The sequence below is a fragment of the Capsicum annuum genome, chromosome 4 (assembly GCF_002878395.1).
Source record: "Capsicum annuum cultivar UCD-10X-F1 chromosome 4, UCD10Xv1.1, whole genome shotgun sequence".
NCBI lineage: Eukaryota > Viridiplantae > Streptophyta > Magnoliopsida > Solanales > Solanaceae > Capsicum > Capsicum annuum.
This window is the reverse complement of record NC_061114.1, coordinates 219,143,710-219,166,797: the sequence shown is the minus strand read 5'-3', so window position 1 is coordinate 219,166,797 and position 23,088 is coordinate 219,143,710. Positions and strand designations below refer to the sequence as shown.

The 23,088-nt window shown below is 34.9% G+C and overlaps 3 protein-coding genes across 3 annotated transcripts; 2 read left to right on the top strand and 1 right to left on the bottom strand.

Annotated features, from left to right (window-relative positions):
• The first annotated feature begins 1,616 nt into the window (after positions 1 to 1,616).
• On the top strand, positions 1,617 to 4,882 carry LOC107869470 (1-aminocyclopropane-1-carboxylate synthase 3). The gene is made up of 4 exons (XM_016716008.2): positions 1,617 to 1,823; positions 2,402 to 2,533; positions 2,681 to 2,841; positions 3,714 to 4,882. Exons 1-4 carry the CDS (start codon positions 1,674 to 1,676, stop codon positions 4,690 to 4,692), a joined length of 1,422 nt encoding a protein of 473 aa, XP_016571494.2. The 5' UTR covers positions 1,617 to 1,673; the 3' UTR covers positions 4,693 to 4,882.
• Positions 4,883 to 6,078: 1,196 nt separating this feature from the next.
• Positions 6,079 to 15,189, top strand: LOC107867277 (CSC1-like protein RXW8). The gene is made up of 12 exons (XM_016713446.2): positions 6,079 to 6,358; positions 7,223 to 7,601; positions 9,151 to 9,297; positions 9,749 to 9,812; positions 9,948 to 10,157; positions 10,858 to 11,034; positions 11,444 to 11,742; positions 12,015 to 12,285; positions 12,940 to 13,218; positions 14,240 to 14,473; positions 14,550 to 14,718; positions 14,805 to 15,189. The coding sequence occupies exons 2-12, from the start codon at positions 7,321 to 7,323 to the stop codon at positions 14,831 to 14,833; spliced, it is 2,160 nt and encodes a 719-aa protein (XP_016568932.2). The 5' UTR covers positions 6,079 to 6,358; positions 7,223 to 7,320; the 3' UTR covers positions 14,834 to 15,189.
• Positions 15,190 to 15,648: 459 nt separating this feature from the next.
• On the bottom strand, positions 15,649 to 19,458 carry LOC107867279 (G-type lectin S-receptor-like serine/threonine-protein kinase At4g27290). Its single transcript, XM_016713449.2, has 6 exons — positions 17,905 to 19,458; positions 17,503 to 17,732; positions 17,071 to 17,281; positions 16,706 to 16,943; positions 16,464 to 16,614; positions 15,649 to 16,359 (listed from the first exon to the last, which is right to left on the bottom strand). Exons 1-6 carry the CDS (start codon positions 19,193 to 19,195, stop codon positions 16,066 to 16,068), a joined length of 2,415 nt encoding a protein of 804 aa, XP_016568935.1. The 5' UTR covers positions 19,196 to 19,458; the 3' UTR covers positions 15,649 to 16,065.
• Positions 19,459 to 23,088: the final 3,630 nt, after the last annotated feature.

Genomic DNA, 23,088 nt, shown 5'->3' with positions numbered 1-23,088 from the left:
ACAAATAAACGAAACGAAAAAGAAATAGATAGAATAGGCATAGAGAAAAAAGTCAGATAAAAAAGGAATAACCATGATTTTGTTTTAACAAAAAACAATCATTATTGCGGCATTAATTTGATAACTTTAAAATTTGCACCATTGATGTTTAAATAAGACACGTATATGTACACGTCCAAGCAAAAACTTGAATGGAGAGACCGAATTATTCATTTTCACAATTTTTGTTTCTTTGGAGGAATTTTGGTACACAAATTAAAAGTAGATACATTGCTACATATATTCATTAATATAGGGAGATTGTTTGGGAAAGAAGACATGGTGGGGCTTTTGGTCCTAAAAGGACCCCGACAAAAGGAAATTTTGTTTTCGTGAATGAAGTGTTATAATTAGTATATATAAAAATATTTTCTAATCTTTTTAATTTGTTCCATCTTAGTAATTTCAATGGACATTCACACACACAATATATCAATAGAAGATACAGTAATTTGGGCAAGTCGACTAATTAAGAGATTAATGAATAACATTAAGTTGAACCACTCAATTTGTATATATACTTATTGTATATGAAAAGTGAGTTATCTCTAATCTTTTTTATCAGACAATTTAATATGATATTAGAGCGAACATAGAAACTAGCCAGTATGACTCCTTTCTTCTCAAGAATATATTATATGCTCCCTCAAGCAAAAGTTATCAAGAACTACGATACTCCTTTCATCTTGAGCGTGATCAAAGAAGTATGACACGTTATATATAAGTTATTTTTCTTTAGGATTATATAGACGTTCCGAGTTTGAGTCTTATTATCCTACATGCATATCAAAAGTTGTAAGTACTATTATTATTTACTTTGCCCATGAAAAAAATTGACTCCACATCATAAGGAAATATATTTAAAATATAATTAAATAAATAAAATTGTATTCTCTCTAAGGAATTGACTCAAAATAGAAAACGAGCTAGTGATCTTGGCAGTTGTATTTAATGTAATTAAGGAAAAGTCGGTTGAGCAGTGAAACTAAATTTTGGATCACTGAAAATTTTTCATTTGTAGGAACTGAACAAACCAGTATAAAATTTGTTGGGAGCTAAAAAAAGTAATTGATCACTTTAGTCAAAGTTACCAATAAAATATTTGGTGTAATTTTATAAGTAGGATTTACGGAGAGTAAAATGTGTTTAGATCTTACTCCTATTTTTATGGGATAGAGAAAGGTATTGTAAGAATATGTACGTTGATCTTAACGATTCCGGTAGACCATTAGTTCAAAGGAGGGCAGGAAAATATATGCAGATCTTAATCCTATTTTAATAAAATTATAAAGAGGTGGTTTTTGATAGACCATCCACTCTAAAAAGGTCAAGAAGGTCAAGAATATGTATGCAAACCTTAACCTATGTTTTTGAGGTAAATAAACTGTTTCTAATAAAACTAAAGAAGGGTATAATGTAGGCAGATCAGTTAGTCAAAAGTAATAATGAGAATTCCATCCACCATAGAAGACTACTATCGATTGGGATTTTTTTTTTCCTTTTGCAACCTTAGGCTTATTATAAATATATGCTTTATATTGCAAATATACCTACTCAAAATATAACTTCTTCTTCTCTCTCTCAAGTATTGTTCCTCATTGTTCATTCTTCTTCTTCTTCTTCTCGTACATAAAATGTTAAAAATGTTGTCCAAAATGGCTATGTGCAAATCACATGGACAAGATTCTTCTTATTTCATTGGATGGCAAGAATATGAGAAAAATCCTTATGATCCTATTCAAAATCCTTCTGGTATTATTCAAATGGGTCTAGCTGAGAATCAGGTATCAAATATATCTGTACACACACTATTATCAAAACAATTTTTTCTTCCCTTCTTATAAAAAATGAGTTTAAGTTACGTACGCATTGTTAGTGTGCGTAAAAAATGTTTTATACATATATTAGGTCACTTAAAAGATATTTATCGATATTCTAGCTTGAAGAGTGGTGTGATTATGAATTATGCATGATTAAATATGATATATCATGAGATAAGAAAAAAAGATAATTCTAGAGAGCAATTAATGGATGATTGAAAAGTTTATAATGATGTATAGTTTGGTATCATGACAAATTAATTATGTGCTACTTTTGCTTGAGTAATTATGTCTTGTTTCAAAAAGGTTGGTTTTTGCTTCATGTGACATTTGACAAAATACCAAACAAAAAGTGTTTGACTGAAACCTCTTGTACCTGGAATAGCATGCACAACCTTTTTGTTGTTAATATATATATATATATATATATATATATATATATATATATATATATATATATATATAATGGGTAGTACAGTATCTTTTTGAAGCTCTTATTAATAATGTTATATTTTTCTTCCTGTAATTAATTAATGAAACAGCTCTCTTTCGGTCTTCTTGAATCATGGCTCACAAGGAACCAAGATGTAATTCAGTTTAAAGAAAATGGAGGTTCCATGTTCAGAGACTTGGCCCTTTTCCAAGATTATCATGGATTGCAGGCTTTCAAGAATGTAATTGGATTTCTTCCTTTTTTTTTTTTCGAGCCGAGGATATATCGGAAATAAACAATCTCTCTAACCCACAACGGGTAGAGGTAGGATCCGTCCATCGGAAATTTAAATTATCTTGTTTTAATTAATCTACGTTTTATTTTCTAGGTACTAGTGTCATTCATGGCTGAGATCAGAAGGAAGAAAGTAAAATTTGATCCAAAGAATTTAGTACTCACAGCTGGTTCAACTTCAGCAAATGAAACACTCATCTTTTGCTTAGCTGAACCTGGAGAAGCTCTACTTATTCCAACACCTTACTATCCAGGGTAACATTACTTACTCTACTGTTCCATCAATCAGTTATAAATAAATTAACAACGAATTTAACTTAAATGCACTGATAATTAAATTATGTTTTACCATCAATGTAACATAACATATTGTAACAATTTTTTGTACCATTTATTCTAGATTATCAATTAATATAATAGTGCTAGTCATTATAGATAGCACGCAGTGGTGGAGCCACCCTTAACACTTCCTCGAAAAATTATACTAATGTTTGACTAGGTCAAAATTTTAGTTTTATAAGTATTTACTTATATGTTGATTTCCCTTATTTTTTAAGTATTTCTATTTTTTTTTTAATATTCTGACATATTTCTTAGTAAAAATTTTGACTCCGTCGCTGATAAGTGGCTATCCGAAATAACCATGTTAAGTGCTTTTAACTTAAAATAACTTTTGGCACTTTTGTAGTGTTTAGGTAATATAAGTAAGTGCTATTAAGCTCTTATTTTTAAGTCAAAATAACAAAAAAAAAAAACTCATATGTTGTAAATTCATCTAAACAGACTCTTAATCTTCATCCAACCACAAGTTGGATATGATTGTATCTTGTAAAAGATATTTATGTACCATCGCAATGGTTATCAATACTTATCTATCATTATACAAAGTTAAAAGAGTTCAAAGACTCAATGTGTCTATTAAAATAAATGCAAGTACTTTTAGTCAATCCAAAATCATCTTCCTGTACAAATTGTGCATAGATCGTGTACAGATGTTTTTCTTATGAACTGTTAGTGCGTATGATTTAAATTCATTTTTTTGCTTTAAATTTTAAAACAACAAGTGCAACTAGTAACTCCATACAAGTTGTGAACCATTATTCTGATTTTTATTTCTCATGACACAGGTTTGATAGAGATCTTAAATGGAGAACGGGGGCTGAAATTGTACCAATACACTGCTACAGTTCAAATAATTTCAGAATTACTGAATCAGCCCTTGAAGAAGCATATGAACAAGCCCAAAAACTTAATCTAACAGTCAAAGGCGTATTCATTACAAATCCTTCAAATCCACTAGGGACAACAATGTCACATGATGAATTAAACATTCTAATCACATTTGCCATGGCCAAAAATATTCATATTGTTAGCGATGAAATATACGCTGGAACAGTATTCGATTCGCCAAAATTCATAAGCATAATGGAGGCATTAATCGATAGGAAACTCGAAAAATCAAAAATGTGGAACCAAGTTCACATTGTATCGAGTCTATCGAAAGATTTAGGCCTTCCAGGTTTCAGAATTGGGATGATTTATTCGAACAATGAAACACTCATAGCTGCTGCTACAAAAATGTCCAGTTTTGGATTAATTTCATCTCAAACTCAGTATCTATTGTCTAAAATACTTGGAGATAGGAAATTTATAAAACGGTACATTAAGGAAAATAAGAAGCAATTGATACACAGGAGGGAAATGCTCGCTTCAGGGCTCGCGAATTCAGGGATTAAGTGTTTGGAAAGTAACGCTGGATTGTTTTGTTTCATTGACATGAGGGATCTGCTAAAATCAAACACGTTCGAAGCAGAAATGGAATTATGGAAGAAAATAATTAGTGATGTTGGTTTAAATGTGTCTCCTGGATCCTCTTGTCACTGCAGTGAACCAGGTTGGTTCAGAGTTTGTTTCGCGAATATGTCAAAAGAAACTCTAGACCTCGCAATGCAAAGGATTAGTAATTTTGTGAATTCCGAAGGAAACCTCCTTCGGAATTTTCGACAGCAGCCGCCATTGGTGGCGGCTACTGGTTCCAGGAGGATAAGGACAATTGCGAATTGGGTCATTAAATTATCATCAGGTGATGGAAGAACAGATCGTTGAAAGATATACTTGAAGGTGTATTATATTCTATTATTGTTGTGTTTGGTTTTTGATGTAATTTGAGAGTTGTACTATAGCTAGGGAGCATATATATTATATTTATTAGTATTATTATTATGTAGAGTTATGTGATGTTTCAAAGATGGTCAGCCTACTTAGTAGCCATGTTTTGTGTCCATTTTTCAAATATTATAACACGTTGCTTCATATCGCAATCACTGGAAAATATGGGACAAAGAAATTAAACAAATCGGAGAGTTGTTGAGTTTGAGACATAATATTGATATAATAAATTTATTTGCATCAGTTACTATCTGCACAAAGTAAAATTTCTCTTGCTCAATTTTAGTTTAAATTAAATGTCTCGCTTTAATTTCTGATTTTTATCATAAAATAATCTGATTTGATTAGTGTAAATACTGCATAGGTGAATAAAAGCATGTTAATATTATTTTATTTATATATTTATCAACAACATATTACAACCATATATCCATACAAGGGCAGCTTGAGGAAAGATCACAAAAGTTAATTATACGCAACTCATCTTGTATTTCTGTAAGAGATTATTTTTACGTATTAAACCAATACTCTTCTGATTTGGCCTAGAAACACTCATCAAGATTTTGACTTTACATGCCAAAACAAAGCCACATAATTAACATCCAACATTAACTAAACAATTTGAATCCATTACCCAAACATTAGTCCCAAAAAAATGGTTTAAGTATAAAATAATGGGAAAAAGGTTATATATACCCTGAATTATTGAGAATGGTACGTAAATAACCTTCATTATATTTTTGAGTTATTTGTACTCTTGCTGTTTAACTTTGGGTACATATATACCCCTGAAATATTGAAAATGCAACGCATATATCTTTCAGTTAGACGACGCACACCACGCAGAGGAGGAGCTAGCCTATTAAACGCGGGTTCGGGTAAACCCCTTCGACGAAAAATTATATTATTAATACATGATTAAAATAATTTTTATTTATATACCGTAGATGTTGAACCCCCTTCGGTAAGTTTTTCTTCAGATTTTGACCCCCCTAAGTAAAAATTCTAGCTCCGTCTCTAGCACCACGTGACCTCATCCTAAAGGAATTAACCCATTTTTCTTAGCAATTTCTACCCTGCCTGCCCCCGAAATGGTATTTACGTACTTTTTTCAATAGTTTAGGGCATATATATATATATGACCTTTTCCCATAAAACAAATAAAGAAAGTGGCTAATGCAATAGGTACAACACGGCAATGCATCGGTTCAATTTGCATGAAAACTGAAACATCTTTTTTTTTTTTTTAAAAAGACGTGGACATTGACAGTTATAGGCGGTTCCATTCCGTTTACAATTTCGTTTTGGGGCCCACAAAATCTCACTCACATTCTTTTATACAAAATTCACGCACTCGCAAATCGACGCGCCTTTCTCCTCTCTATCAAAAATTCCCAGTTCTCTCGTCTCCCAAATCCTAGCGCTAATTCCATAAAAAACGGAACAACGAATTTTCTAGGGTTTTCGAATTCACCATTCATAGCTTTTTTGAATAATACTATATATATATATATATATATATATATATATATATTTTTTTTTTTGTTGTACTTCGAATTCGTTATTTCGTCTTTTGGAAATAGGACGCACTTTTCAATTTCAGGTGATTGATTAATTAATTCTTCTCATTTTTACTTTTTCTTTCTTTTTTTTTTTTTTGGATGAATTTTCCAGATTTTTTTGTTGTTCTAGAATCGTATTCGGTAAAGTTTTTTTTTTTTTTTTTTTCATGTGTGTTTATTTTAACTGTCAATGTTTTGAGAAGTAACGGACCCAATGTACATGGTATTTTTGCTGTTTCGAGATACTTTATTGTTGATCTCTTTGGAAAGTGATGTGAAATTATGCAACTTGGGTATTTTTCTTACTTTATTGTGGTTTTGCATGTTGTCTATGATCGGATAGCCGCATTTTCACTGGATTATACTCTCTTTGTTTCAAAATTGTTCTCGTTTTATGTTTTGCTTTTTGAGAGTTAATTTGAATAATTTTTTAAGCTAAATTAGATTAGATTAGTTCGATGTTTTAAAATCCAAAGTTAGGTATTCATAAACTATACTGAAAGGACCGCAAATTATAATTTTTCTCATATCAATATATATGATTACAAAATATATGTAAAATGTTGTCAAAAAGAAATTTGTGACAAGTACTTTGTAACGGAGGGAGGGTTAAGTTTATTACATTTCAGTATGCCAGGTTGAACACTAACACGTTGTGTGTGGATCGTGAGATATTTGAAATGAGCATGCATGTAAGGCTAAAGCTTTCCTATGTGACTTTTATTTTGCTTGTTCTTAGTATGTAAATGTTATATTTCTTCTTCGTATTGTTCTTTGTTTGTGAGTATTGTAGAATTTGTCAGCTGGTTATCACCAGATCAATCGTTGTTTAAAATGTGCAAATTATAAATCCTTTACTTTGCAATTTCTTAACCTTAGTGCACCAAACTTGCTGCTTTATCTAGATCTTCTCATGTTGCTGCATCAAGATCGCTTCAATCTTTAAGGCAGCAACAATAACATGTCTTGATTATTGAGGTTTCTGAAATATTTGGGGACGGAGATGAAACTAGCTGCTCTGTTGACTTCTGCTGGTATCAATACTGCAGTGTGCATAGTGCTGTTCTCCTTGTATTCGATTTTAAGGAAACAACCAAGCCTTGTAAATGTTTACTTTGGCGCGAAGATTGCTCAGGTACGATCAAGACAACAGGATGCCTTTTGCTTTGATCGGTTTGTTCCTTCTCCAAGTTGGATCCTCAAGGCATGGGAGACTTCTGATGACGAAATATATGCTAGTGGTGGCTTGGATGCAGTGGTGTTCGTGCGGTTGATTGTTTTCAGGTGAAATTGGAATGTTCAGCACTTTATTAGTTGTTAGATTTTCTAGTAGAGTAACAACTACATACCCAGTGTAATCCCACAAGTGGGGTCCAAGGTTGTTTCAGATAAACCCTCGGGAAAGCATATCAAAAAAAGAAATAATGGAAGTGAAGAAATCATGGAAAAATACTATAGAAAGTATGACGAAACATTTTAAAAAAGGAACAGTAACTACAATAAAATATTGCAATAACCGAAGTACAAGAGACAGAACATAATAACATAAATCGATTGACAAGAAGCTACAAGAGAAATGCTATGAGTACCGATATGGAAGGATACACGAGACAACACTCTACTAAATCTTACACCCTAATCCCCATCATCCACAACTTCCTACCTTAGGTCATGTCTTCGATAAGCTGCAATTATGTCGTGACATGTCTAATCACTTCTCCTCAATACTTCTTTGGCCTACCTTTCCAGAAACCATCCGTAGTCGACCTCTCACACCTCCACACTAAGTTATCCATGCATCTCCTCTTCATATGCCTGAACCATCTCAGTCTCAATTCCCGCATCTTGCTCCTACCTTGTCCCGTGTATCTTAATTTCTAAAGCTATCTTTCCTAGTGTTTAAGAAAAAGCCAATTAAGTCCCAATAAAGTTTAAATGGATTAGTGTAAATTAGTTTCTATCAAATTTGTTTCCACTTCGAGTATTTTCATCATTTGCAGGGAAAAATTCAGCAAACATACAATTTATAGTAAATGAGCTCGCATACTTTTGCACAGCTGATTGGTATATATTGCTTAAATCCATTGTTTTGTATTGTCTAGTGTGAAGTTGTTTACCTATTGCCAAAATAGTGGTCATGGCTTATTGGCCTACTGTGTTTGCCCTGTCATTATTCCCTTAAAAGGATGGATGACTGAATTACATTGGTTTAACTTTTTGATGAATACTTGGCAGTATGGTTTTGGCTTGTTAGGATGTACAGAAGCACTCAGAAGAATAGGTGGTAAATAAATTCGGCCAATATTGGGGTTTTGTGGAGCATAGTAAAAGAAGATTTAACAAAAACAAAAGGGAATCTGTTCCTTGGTAATTTATGATGGCTCAATCAACTGCAATGGCGGCCAAATATATATATATATATATATATACTGGTTAAGTGATTTTGGTGTCTTTCCTAGTGAAAATGGACCTGTTTAGCTTGTGTAAAGTGAGTCATGCTTAGTGTGCTATTGTGAAAATGTTGTGACCGAAGAAGCTTAGTTCAATAGTTCATACTTTCTGTGAATATATCGAATACTTCCTATAACATTGTCACACTTTTTGTCTCATTGCTACTCAGAAAGTACGGTTAACATTTATATCTCTGCTTAGTGCTTTGTTGTTCAACCTCATTTTCTTGATAATTCTTTTAACGTTCAGACTTTGTATCGCTGCCAACAGTGTAGTTATGAAGTTCAGTTTGAAGTACAGCCTTTCTATTACAACTTTGTTATGTCTATGAACCATTACTCCATTGCAGTAAACTTACTCTTTTGCTGCTCATTTTGGACAGTTTCCGAATACTCTCCATTGCAGCTATTGTATGCAATTTCCTAGTGCTCCCACTTAATTATTTTGGAAAAGAGATGCAGCGTCATCAAGTTCCAGCTGAGACGTTGGAGGCATTCACCATTGTGAATGTTGAGGAAGGGTCAAGATGGTATGAAACATGTACAAAATTTGTGATAATGCTTTAAATGCAGTTGATTAATCTATTTTCTTCGAATGGACATACTTAGATACATATCGCAGGAGGATCTTTTACTCACATTTTGGAAATAGAATGAGGAACTAAAAGCTCCTATTTGTTGTTTCTTGAAAGTGTCTGCAAATCTGCCAATGCCTTGTTCTGCCTTGTTTTCATTTTTGAGACTTGTTTAAGACCCAAATTACCATCTCAAGAGAAATTAAATCCTGAAGTTAATCTTACTGAGAATAAAGAAATTATTACTTAAGAGACTCTGTGTTGTAAGTTAACCAAGGAAGCAGATGCAGAAGATAGTTTCTAATTCTTTAGTTGTCATCCTATAGGAAAAGGTAGTTTCATCTAACCTGTTGCTTGATTTTAATCCAATTCAGTTTTACCTACATATGCCTTTCATCTTCTTCAGGCTTTGGGCTCACTGCTTTGCGCTGTACCTTGTATCTTGCTGTGCTTGTTTTCTTCTTTACCTTGTAAGAAATCGCAACTAATTTCCATTTGCTGCTTTTTCCTTGAAAATGTATGTATTTCATACTTAATCCATGGTATGTCCTTCTATGTATGTTATGTCTGTTCTTTTGTCATAAAAGGTCTTTACTTGCTTTTAGGAGTATAGAAGCATTACAAGGATGAGGCTGGCTTACTTTACTTCATCTGTTTCCAATCCGAGTTATTTCACAGTTCTTGTTCGTGCCATCCCATGGTCGCGAGAAGAATCGTATAGTGGAACAGTGACAAGATTCTTCTCAAATTTCTATGCATCAAGTTTTCTATCTCATCAAATCGTGTATCGATCTGGCTCTGTTCAGAAACTGGTGGTGGGTATTCACTCCATTTTGGTAGTCTCATAATGGAAATATTTCCCTTGCATCTTAAAGCTTGATGTTGTCATTGAAGTTTCTCTTCTGTAGCACATCTATTATCCTCTTCTGGTTCGATTAAATATTAATACGAGCTGAAGATTCACTTTGTTTGATAGGATGTTTTATTGATTTCTTCATATTTGTAAGGCCATAATGGTGAGAAAATGATTTCGAGTTGTTTGTAAAAGGTGCTATGTATTATATTGCTAGATGTTTAACAAAGTTTGTTGGTTTTTGATGCTGATAATTTATTTTGCACATTGGAAACTAGTAATTCTCCTTAGAGATGTTGAGATAGTTTTCTTCATGGTAGACATAAGGTGCCTGAAGCCTCAGAAATATTATCCAAATTATCCTCTTGAATAATACACTCTGCCCTTATTTTCAGGGTCAAGGTTTGTTTTCTATTGTTATGCCAACCCCTATGACTTTCCATGGACCTAATTATGAGTTGAATAATAACACATCCATAGTCCCGCTATCTTCTACTAGTTTTTCCTCATTAATCATATTTATATATATGTCAGCTAAACAAAAGTAACTATCTTTGGCTTAATGAAGACTTCTGCTTGTACTAGTGGTTTGACATTTTCTCCCTCGTGCTCCTTATTTCTGTCTTTTGGTTGTTAATGTGCCACATGTTACATGAATGCAGACTGACGCAGGGAAGATGTGCAAGATACTAAAACTTACGCCTAGGGAACTACATATTGGATCACATTCCATGAGATGTGGCCTTTGTGGTACAACATCATCATTCAACGTGCTTCCCATGGATGAAGAAGGTGATAAAGGAAGAAGTGATTTTGGTGGTGCAGATTTGAGGAAAAAGGTATTTTGAGTGATTCTCATTTTGTCCATCTGTTCTGGGAACTAGCATATTTCATATGATTGCCACGAAAGTTTCTTTTCAAGTTAATATTACCTTCTTGGAACTATGTCTGGGTCCGTTTGAGGCTTGAAATGTGCTTCACTAACTTGGACTCTTTAAAAAGGGCAAGGGATGTGTGTCGGATCCTCCAAATGTAGTGCAAGTTTGGAGGATGTGACACGGGTGTGGCATCAGTTTTGGAGAATCTGAGCAATATAGCTTCTCAGTTCTCATGCTGCTTGGTAAAGCTTACTTCAATGCACGGTTCTAAGTTTGCTTAATCTTCAATGGAAGGAACAGCACTTAAGTTGCACTTTTTCATGAGGCTAGCCAACATAGAAGTGAAATGAATACACAATTGTTCTTGCAGGAGTGTGCAGCTGCTTTAGTCTTTTTCAGGAATCGCTATGCTGCTTTGGTTGCTTCTCAGAGCCTTCAATCTCGAAATCCCATGACATGGGTCACAAATCTTTCTCCAGAACCAGGAGATATGTATTGGTCAAACATTTGTGTCCCATATAGACTCCTTTGGATCCGCAAAATAGCTATTCTTGTGGCCTCAATGGCTTTGGTGGCATTTTTCGTTGCGCCTGTTTCATTAACACAAGGTCTTGTTCACCTCGACAAGCTTCAAAGAACATTTCCGTTTCTGAAAGGAGTTTTAAAGAGGTAATGCCATTGCTGCCTATTTTGGTAAAATTATAACCCTAATCTTTTGGGTTTTATGATTTCCACTTGATTCAAGGTAGACTTTTTTCACGAACATTTACCAACTTCCTCCTTTTACTGTTTTCATTCTGCTACTTAATTTAATGCTTCTCTTTCATTCTGTGTTAACCTCAAGTCGCCAGCCTAGAGATAGATAATACTACTACCAATTTATTAAGTCTGAGCTATATCCATGGGCAATATGGCTATCTTTTATCCCTTCTTTCTTGCAGGAAAGGAATGAGTCAGCTGGCTACGGGATATCTACCAAGTGTCGTGTTAATAATATTTATGTACATGGTTCCTCCAATAATGTTGCTATTTTCTACATTGGAAGGCTCTATTTCTCGTAGTGGAAGGAAGAGGAGTGCAAGCATAAAGGTTTTGTGCTTCCTCATCTGGAATGTGTTCTTCGGTAACATTCTCTCGGGGTCTGTGATTGAGAGGTTCAGTAAGATTTTTAAGGATGTAACTTACCTACTTGCAACAGCAGTACCATCAACGGTAACCTTCCTCCTATATGCGTATGTGTGTGTTTACCTGCTTTCTCTTTGCCCTAACTATTTTTCTCAATCCTCAAATATTGAACCTACAAATATTTGATTTTAGAAATTCATCACGTTTCTATTAGTGCTTCCTTAGAGAATACAGCAATGCTAATACTAGGGTTATTTTAACATTTACTGGGATTTTGGGTGCTACTTGCTAGAGAGTTAACCTTCTTTAGTGTAGTTAATATTCATTCATGTGGTAGGAGAAACTCACTTATCGGTTGCACCACATTATATTCTGGATTAATAGGGTGAGAAGGAAAAAGACAGAAAGGTACTAGTTCCTCATTGAAGGTACATATCGATTTTTCTACATCATTAGATATGATAAAGAACTTCCACTAGTCCTACTTGTGATGAGAATCTAAGAGGAATTAAATCACAAACTGCATCGAGTAATGTGTTATCACTGCCTCTAAGCTGTCTGATTAGGAAATGGGATACTTTTGGAAAACTACACCTGCGTTCTCTTTTACCTTTCTGTTTAAATTTCCTTATTCGAGTACTTCCCCTACACAATGAACTGCCCTGTTTTCATCCCTTAACCTTCACCTTGCTACTGGAAGAATTCACCAAATGTGATGATTAGTTTAATTTTTTTGCGCAGGCCACCTTTTTTATGACTTATGTTTTGACATCAGGCTGGGCAAGTCTATCAATCGAACTCATGCAACCATTTGGTTTACTCAGGAACTTATTCTACAGGTTTATTCTCAGAAACAATGATGTCACTACATACGGCACATATACTTTTCCATACCACACAGAAGTTCCAAGGATCCTTCTATTTGGGCTTTTTGGCTTTGTGTATTCTACATTGTGTCCTTTGATACTGCCATTCTTGCTGGTTTATTTTTCCCTTGCTTATCTTGTATACCGTAATCAGGTAAACATCCCCTTCTGAATTATTTCATCTATTCTTAATCTCCTTTTATGTGTCCAATTTTGTTTTATTTAACAGCTGAAATGTATTGGTTAAGGATCATAAAAAACAGCCACTAATTTCTTGAGTCAATAATAAGAAAAAAGGAAAAATCAAGCTGTGCCTGGATTTTGTAAGGCGGATTATTCAAGATAACTTTTCTTGCCTTAATATTTTGAAAGTCAATGAGCTTCTTGCTTCTCTCCTCTAAATTGCTTGCATTTCTCATTTTTCATTTGTGTGAAATTTATGAAAAATAATGCCTCTGGAGATGTTAGCTGCGTTTGAGTTGTGCTTTTGTAGCTACATTGAATAAATTTGTCTAAAAGTTTTTATGTTGCACCCACAGTTACGTTCAATAGGATTAAAATAAAATCACGAGACCTTATAAATATGATTACCAAGTAATATCCACTCAGTCAAGTTTGGTACACAATTAGTATTACTCTGAGCATTTAGTGATCCAGTGGTTTTGCTTTTACCTTTCAGTATTTCAAAGATTGTGCAACCTTGTCTTATATCTACTTGAAATAAACAGCCAAAAAATGTCATGAACAGATTAGGTAGCAGCAAGAAGCTCCGTTGATTATCTTAGATTATTAGATCTAGTTCTGTGAGAACCCCAATGTTCTGACTTCTGAAATTTCCTAACGAAATTGTGCATGAAAAGGAAAGGCTTTTAGTTCCAAAAGCAACAAGATGATGCATAAGGCAACAAAAAAAAGTCCTACTTACCAAGGTTAATGTGATAGTCATAACCAAGGATCTGTTGATCTGACAGTTAAGAATAATAGATTTATGAAAAAAATATGTTTTTTACTAAAGAAAGTGGATGTTATCTTGAATTGTTCGGAAAAAGAACAGAAAGTCATCCAAGTGGAAGGACATGTCAAGAAAGGTTTTTAATTAATCGCTAACCTGAATATCTATGTCTGCATCAACTGTTGTAGCCTATATTTGTAACACCAATTCGTGAAACTTTCAGATCCTTAATGTATATGTAACAAAATATGAAACTGGAGGAACTTATTGGCCTATTGTGCACAACACAACAATTTTCTCAATGGTGCTGATGCAAGTTATAGCCATGGCAGTCTTTGGACTAAAAAAGTCTACAGTTGCGTCTAGCTTTGTAATTCCGCTTATAATCTTGACACTCCTTTTCAACGAGTATTGCAGGCAAAGGTTTCAACCATTATTCAAGCACATCCCTGCTCAGGTATAATTTAATTGCTACATTCAGTTAAGAATATATTCCATTATATGTCTCTTATGCCATGTGTTCATCTCCACAGATCCTTATTGAAATGGACCGACAGGATGAGCAAGATGGGAAAATGAAAGATATCCATGAGAAACTCAAATTAGCTTATACTCAGTTCAAATGCAAGTCCCGCACGCTGGGTGATCCTATGCCCCCAGATCATAACAACTGCAGGCTTGAAGACCTAGAACTTAAACCAGGTTCAATTTTCTAAATGACTATTATGCAACAATTTTTATTATCTTGCAAAACTTTTAAAATGATCTTGACACCTTGTTGCTTATAGGAAAAAGCCCTGTCCATCTATCTGCTTAATGGGTTCAACATATGTTGAAAATTGGAGAATCATAATCAAGTATATGAATTTCTGGGTATTTACATGCGGGAATATTACTAGTCGTGATTCCTCTAGCTTCTTAATTTTATGGAGGAAAGGCACAAGAATCATGAATTAGAGACCTTTAGTATACACAGGAGATAGTTCAAATAAGCTCTCCTGGAGCTGCAAGATTTTTGGAAATTTGCAGATTATCTCTCTCTCGATGAACGTTTTCGAGTTTTTGTACAGATGATAGTTCCATGAATACTGAAACCTTCTGTTAGAGAATGATGTTTTTACAGTTATTATAGTTGAAATACTTGCAGGTTAATCTATCAGAGGATTTTGTTTATTCTAGCTTTTTTGGGTATCGTTGTACATTTCCTGGCAGGAAAATAAGAAATTAGAGTTGAAATCCTTCCAATCACTCTAGTCTTGGCGGTTTCATGACTTCCATCAAGTCATTTTGCTATCATTCTAGTTGTTAATCTAGTGACTGCTTGATGTTCGCCTGTGTAACTGGGACTGCAGCTAATTAATGTCCTAAATTCAGAAAAAGGTAACAACAAAACTGATCTTAAATTCGGAGAAAAGGAACAACATAACTGATACTCTCTACTTTGGAGTACTACAGGACTGGAGCTTCTAAAAGCCATCAACCATGTCTTCTTCTGTTCTTGTAGATTCTCATTGTGTTGATTTGTTTTATATGGATTTTCATTTACTTCGATATACTCATGTTGATAACAGATCCCATGTAACATAGGCAACTATGGCTTTACATCACAAAACACTGTTTCTCTTTACATCTTTCAACAAAATTTCTCACATATATTACTTGCTGTTAAGTGAAATGCTTAACTACTAATAACAGATCCCATATCATAGGCAACTATGGGTTTACATCACTAAACACTGTTTCTCTTTACATCTTTCAACAAGATGCAAAAGTTAGGAGGGAAGCTAAGGAACTAAAGAGGAGATTACTTTACCTAACTTTAGCCTCCATTGAACACTATGGAGTCAATCTAGGTTTTCCTCATCATAATCCGTAGCTAGATTTGAGAAAAGAAATCCATAATTAATAATACTTCATGCAAAGTTGGTTTCTGGATCAATTTGATAAATACATAGATTCAAATATCAGCAAAAAAAAAAAAAAAAAAAAAACTCAACAAAGGGTCTAACTATCAAGCTTGATGTACACCAAGGTTCTATGATACAAAATTTACCGAGGTTCTAACAGCGTGACGGTAATTTCGTTTGTTGAACACATGCTTGTAGAATATTCAGATGTAACTTTGCTTTCTGTGAAAAAACCAGGTTCCTTAGCTTCAGGCAAAATAGCATCATTAGCCAACATCAAGATCACTGTGGGCATGTCTGGCCTGTCTTCTGGACATTGTTGTACACATAATAGAGCGACATGGATTAAGCGTAGCAATTCAGAAATATAGCACGAATCTGTTAGATGTGCATCAATTAGCTCCAATGGTCTACCTTCTTTGTAAAGTTTCCATACCTGTCCATAACACAATCAGTACATAATCAAGAAACATGTAGCAGTTGTGTGTCTAATGGATTTAAGTCCAATGCAGTTTAACTATCATCGGTTAAAAGACTTACATGTCCGAGAAGGTTGATACTGTGACTTTCATGGGAAAATCCTCTGTTTCTCCGACCACTAATTAGCTCTAGAACTAACACACCAAAGCTAAACACGTCTGATTTTACAGAGAAAACACCATGGACTACATACTCTGGGGACATGTAGCCACTGCATCATATATTAAACATAAAATAGTGTTAAGCAAAGGATATTATACATAATATAAATGCTAAAAGGTGAGTAGTATTAAGTTTCTTACTGTGTCCCAACCACATGGTGTGTATTAGCACCAGTCTCATTCCCTACAACACTTCTAGCTATGCCAAAATCCGAGATCTTGGGGTTCATGTCCGCATCTAACAAAATGTTACTAGCTTTGAGATCTCTGTGGATAATTCTTAGCCGAGAATCTTGATGCAGATACAGAAGTCCTCTAGCAATTCCATTGATGATGTTGAAGCGCTTAGGCCAGTCGAGTAACAAGCTCTTCGTTTCATCTGTTAACAGGTCCTCTGTTAGAACACTGATAATGTTGCTAGAGATTGCAGCTAAAATGTGAACAAATTATCAACTTTACTATGTGTACTAATAGAGGTTTTTTATGTTTAGCGAGTGAAACCAGACCAAATATGAAGAGATCTAGACTTCTGTTGCGCATGTATTCATAAACCAGCATTTTTTCTCCTCTTGCAATGCAGCAACCTATAAGCTTCACAAGATTTCGATGCTGAAGTTTGGCAATGCAAATAACTTCATTCTTGAACTCGTTAACTCCTTGCGAGGAAGACTTGGAGAGCCTCTTTATAGCTATTTCTTGTCCTCCTTCTAGGATTCCCTATAACATCAACATATAGCTGGCTTAGTGATTGCCTCATCTATGAGGTAGAGATATGGTCTGTGAACACTCTAACATCCCCAGACCTCACTTTGTAGGTCTAAACTGGGTATGTTGTTGTTGTAGCTGGTTTAGTGATTCAAAAGTATCATCTGCTTACTGTCAATCGTAGTAAATATTATTTCCTTGAAGAAGAATGATTCATAAACTTACAATGTTACCTTGTAAACAGATCCAAATCCACCTTCTCCAATCTTGTTTTCGACTGAGAAATTAGAGGTTGCTTTATTTAGAATTGATAAGGCAAACAGTGGGAGGTCTAGGTCATCTTTGAGATTCATCTTCCTCTTCTTCTTCTTTTTCCGAATATACAGCCCTATGACCAGGCCAATCACAGTCGCTCCAATCAATAGTGAGAGACTCAACACAACTAGTTTTGTTTTCTTCGAGCCTGAAAGAAAACAAAACATGGGGGCTAAAATAAACTAAATAGACATGGAAGAGCGAAACATATACTGTGTGAACTTTTAACAAATATCTAAGTAAACACAACTAAATCTGAGAATTAGGAAGTTCAAACATTCAGCTAACACTCCATATTTGATTAAATTCATAAATGTTACCTAACTCTGAGTTAGCCATCCTTATGTGAATGTCCTGTCCTCCAGGTAATTCGTGAATGTCAATTAAGTTGCCATACCATAGCAAACAGCCACTTCCACCATTGCGTATATCAAGATCTGAATAAGCCATACACGAGCAATTCCTCAAGCAAGTTTGCTTGCACTCATGGAGTGTCATACTCGCATCAAACCATGAATACTGTGTATCTGGTAGCTTTATACCAGAGTACTTGAGAAACCCATCTCCCTTCTGGCAATTAAGGGGTTTCCTTCTAACACACCCACCGGACCAATTTGTCACTGCCCAATTTCTTGGATCTTTAGGTACAAACTTGTCTAAGCAGCTACACACAGGAGTGAGTATGTTGTTGCAACTACCATATGCACCACATGTTCCATAGTTGTCACAAGTATCTGCTGGTGAAGAAAGGTAAACATGCCATTCCTGTCTATTCTCAGCCCACAATGAACGCTGGAGCACACCATTACTGTTCATGGTTAATTTGGTCATAACAGGACCCAGAAGCGCGAAGCTGTAAAATGCTTTCTTTTCATCAAAATCCAGCTTAAACGTATAAATGTTATTTTTTGTCAGTCCTGGTACACCACTCCAGCGGAGTCCATTCCAGGGTCCTGTACTGAACACCTTAACTTTACCTTTCCTCATGACATCCTGAGGATATCCTGTGGGATCACAATGATATGTATATTCCCCTGGAGCTGGATCATATTCGTTCTTCCATGAGGAGAGGTAAAATTCTTGTCCAGTCACAAAGTTCTTACCCATCTTCATGCCTGGTAAGAGTGTATCAGTAGGATAATCAAAACTCTGCCACAGGAAGTTCTCAACTTTAGCATCATTTGCATCTCTTACAACAAGATTCCCCGAGTTCAACAACTGTGCAATAGGATTCTTCGCAGCCAAAGGCCTCGATGAATTAGTAGACCACACGATCGTATTAGCAGCAGTGAGAAGAGCAAGTCGTCCTGGATTGGCGATTTTCAACATAGCACCTGATGTGTTGGTGATTGGATTTGCTCTATTGGCAACCCATACCACGGACTTGTCAGGTACATAATGCTTGTACCATATACCGACATACCAATTATTCGTGAAACTAGCCGGGGAAAAAAATCCCATCTCAAAGCATCCATCAGATGAACTAATGGTCTTACCATCCGTTAGAAAATCAGTTGCAGTGATAGTATCTTTTGCATTAGAAATTGAGCATAGAAAGCCACATAACAATATCTGCAACAAGAAGTGAAAGATAAGCAGAAAACTTTTCATTGGATCTATGCTCCTTCTCTTTGGATACTAAAATAGTTTACAACCAAAGTCAAGTTTTGGTCAACATAGTAACAAGTGATATATACCAAAAGCAAGATTCTTGGAAGACATTAAGAATTGCTCTTATCAAATGCTACTTAACCCAAGAGTTATAATGGGAGTTTTTAGAATTGAATAAATTCTTTGCACCAAAAGGCTGGACCTACTTATGCAGGTTTAGATATCTGATGGTAACCTGACCTTTTTCAGTACAAATCCACCTAGTTCTGAAGGCCTTAAAACCACATCAAACTATTTGGCTTCTAGTAAACTAGAATGTACATATTACTATTTGGCTTCTAGTTAACTAGAATGTTTTTATTGGCTTCTAGAATGTATATATTGGCTTCTAGTTAACTAGAATGTATATTACTATTTGGCTGCTAGTTAACCACATCAAACTATTTGGCTTTTAGTTAACTAGAATGTATATATTACTCCCATGTCCCAATTTATGTAGCTCATTCTTTTAAAAACAAATTGACAGCAAAAGAATGATACTTTTCTATTCTTGTTAATTTTAATTCGATAGAAATATTGACTTTAGGTTAACTTGAATAGGCGAGTAAGGACTCAGAAAATTCTCAACAACAACACCAACAATATACGTTGTGTAGCTCGACCCTATAATTACCCCTACCATGGGAGGTAGGAAGATAGAAAATTCTCATGAATCATATTAACTCTGGCAATTAATAAACCAAATATCTCAGTTAGTCAATTTAAGTAAATAATTCAACTAAATTGTTAGCTCACCGTAGCCTTAGATATCTTATTGACTTCGTCAGTCTGCTCTTGCCTATTCGTTTCATTCAATTGCTTGTTTCACAACTCTTGCAGTAGTATAATTAATCACCAACTACCTTGGGAAAAATCAATTTGATAACTCACATGAATTAAATGTTGTTAATAGTTGATAATAAGTCTCCGTGGAATGGCAATCGTTATTATTACTTTATTACTTATCGACTGTGTATACTTGCATGTGCGTTTGAGAGCAACAGTTTTCACGAGGTGAAACAACAATTTGACCGTCTATCAGGTGAATTGATTTGTAGTGATTACATCTGTTGTAATAGAAATCTCGTGTACACAAAAGTGGGAAGTAAGAAGAAACTAGCTTCCATCAATGTTGCTAATTTAGTGCTATTTAATTCAGAGTCTTGAAATTGTGTTACTTCATAGCTAGCCTTTATAATAGGGCACTGAACTAGTCTTGTTTCTACTAGCTAGTCATTATCACACACGAAGATTTGAAAGCTATAAATTGCCTCGTCGTGAAGCTTACTTCCAGCATTTGGAAAGTAAAAGTTTGTCATAAGCACTGTATTTTGGGGGGACCAATTTTGGAGAAACAAGACAGAAGGATATGGCCAGCAAACCATTACGTTATAGGTTCCTCACAATCACAATGTTTGTCATAAGCACCCACTGATTTGGACCCAAGCATTAGTTTAGAAAGGAAGGGTAATTTCGATATCCCAATAAACTTTATTAGTAAGTGTAGTTTTATCTTACCTTCTGGTGGTGGTATTGAAACGATTCCTCTACTCTTGACCAAAAGTTCGGATTCAAGTTCTGAGTATATAAAACATCTTGATAGGATAGGAGCACCTCCTCCTTTCATGAGTTTTATAGGGTACAAATTCAAATTAGTCAGCTACGTTATTTTGATCCGGGTACTTCGCCATCAGTCCAACATGTGTCAAAAGGCAAGTGATTTACCAACATGATTGTGGTGCAGTGGTGAGACTACTCAAATTCAAGCCCTGAATACGGAGAAAATAAATCTTGTTGGTACTGTCACCCCTCGAATGAGCCTTGCAGTCGAGGCTCCAATATAAGTACCGAATACCAGCCGGGAACAAAAAAAAAGCGAGTTGATCGAGAGGGTTGACTCCAAGTCTATAGTGTTACGTCTAAGACATGCAATTTGGCCAAGATTTTGGATAGTTGTGGAAATCAATAGTGTGTTTAGTCATTTTCTGGTCCTCTAATTAACTTGGAGTACACCTGTCAGAAACAAATCTCAAATAATTGGAATTTTATAAATATTACGTCTATGATCAATTATTTGATTAGAGTGCAAAGTAAGAGACAATGTCAATTATTATCACTTCAATGTGATAGTACACCATTAGAGGACCACAAGCATGTCCAACCCACTCTTAAATTCATATTTTATGAATATTCAGCAAACTGGTAAGTTGATGCATCAACCACTTGGGACGTACTATATATAGTTTGGCACTAGGAATCTAATCATATAAATATTGTTCTTGAAGACAGGAATTAAGATTTTTTTGCCAATATAAATTGATAGAAGAAAATAATCTTTTTAAATTAGCATAATACATAAATATGACCCTAAACTTGACATCAAATTATAACATTAACCCAAAACTTGAAGTTACATAATAGATATGACCCTAAACTTCATATCTATATTCACATAACCTCTACGAGTTCATATATAGGTACTCAATTATATGACACATCAATCTCTAATTCTGACGCTTGTTCATACTTTTAAGCCTTTCTTGCACTCCTTACTAACATTTTCAACCGGAACGCTAATGCTTGACCTTTCTACTCCTACATTTGAAATTCTGTCAACCCATTTCACAATACTTTTCCTCTCACGTACCTCGCTATTAGGCTACCCTGCAAGCCGCCCCGTCTACTTAATTAACCCTTAAGGTTGACTTAAACTTGAGTAGCTTTACTAACATAGTTCTTACTTCGCATTACGCTTCTTCTTTACCATTTCTTAACGCAAGTTACGGGTTCTTATGAGCAACCTAATTAATCTTAGTTTACTCCAGTTTCTCCCTTCTTATCCAGCTTATCCCACGCTATACTTGTAAAGTAATTGTACTCATTCGACTGATTATAATTCCGACGAATTCAATCCACGAATACTGCATCAGCTGAGTGCAATGACAATTCACTACAATATTGAAGTCTAACCGGATTCTTATCGTTTCCGTCCATCCAAACACCGCGTTTGAAAGCCTAAGACATGAAATCTCTCGACATTACTATTAAAATTACGTGCATCTAGCTCATACCTACAATACATTAACTATAAACTACCTCGTAGACGAATCACGCTGCTACTATGAGGAGAAAGTTGTCCCTCGCGTGCTAAGCGTCTTCCCGTGTCGGGTGCTCGCTGGGTATGCCTCAAAATGCCCTCATGAAGCGTGGCCTTTGAAACCTCATAAATAGGGAGGTGAGGTTTATTTAGGGCCTTGTTGGTTGGAAAAAGGGGTAACTTACGTAAATCTTTGAATCTTTAAGTGATTGTATTACATTTTTTCCTAATTATTTGATTAATTACATCTTATTTCGGTTTTGTGAAATCGTGATACATATGCTATAAGGTGATACATATAAAAAGTGATACATTTAAAATTGACTAGATGTTTATTTAAGGGAGTAACATATTCTCTTTTATTCTGTGGGACAAATCACGCACAATCAGTTACACAATGAATTAATGAGATTCACAAAATCAACAATATCCCCAATCAACTTTCAAATTTCAAGTGAACAAATTGAGTTTCTTCCTTCTTCCGTGTGATACATTTGGTAAAAGTTTTTTGTCGAACTTATCGGTATTAGGTAATTTGTCGGGTGCAACGACAGCGTTTTGCCGCTAGAGAAATGAAACACAACCGTTGGAACACTTACATGAACGTGTATTTCACGAACGTTTCACGTAGAGCATTGTATACACTACTCTGTAATCGAGTCACCGCCGTACCGAAATCAACAATTATCCTAACGTTACCACTTTCATCCACCTAAAATACTGACGTCGGAATCGATAACATCTGACGACCGACGCT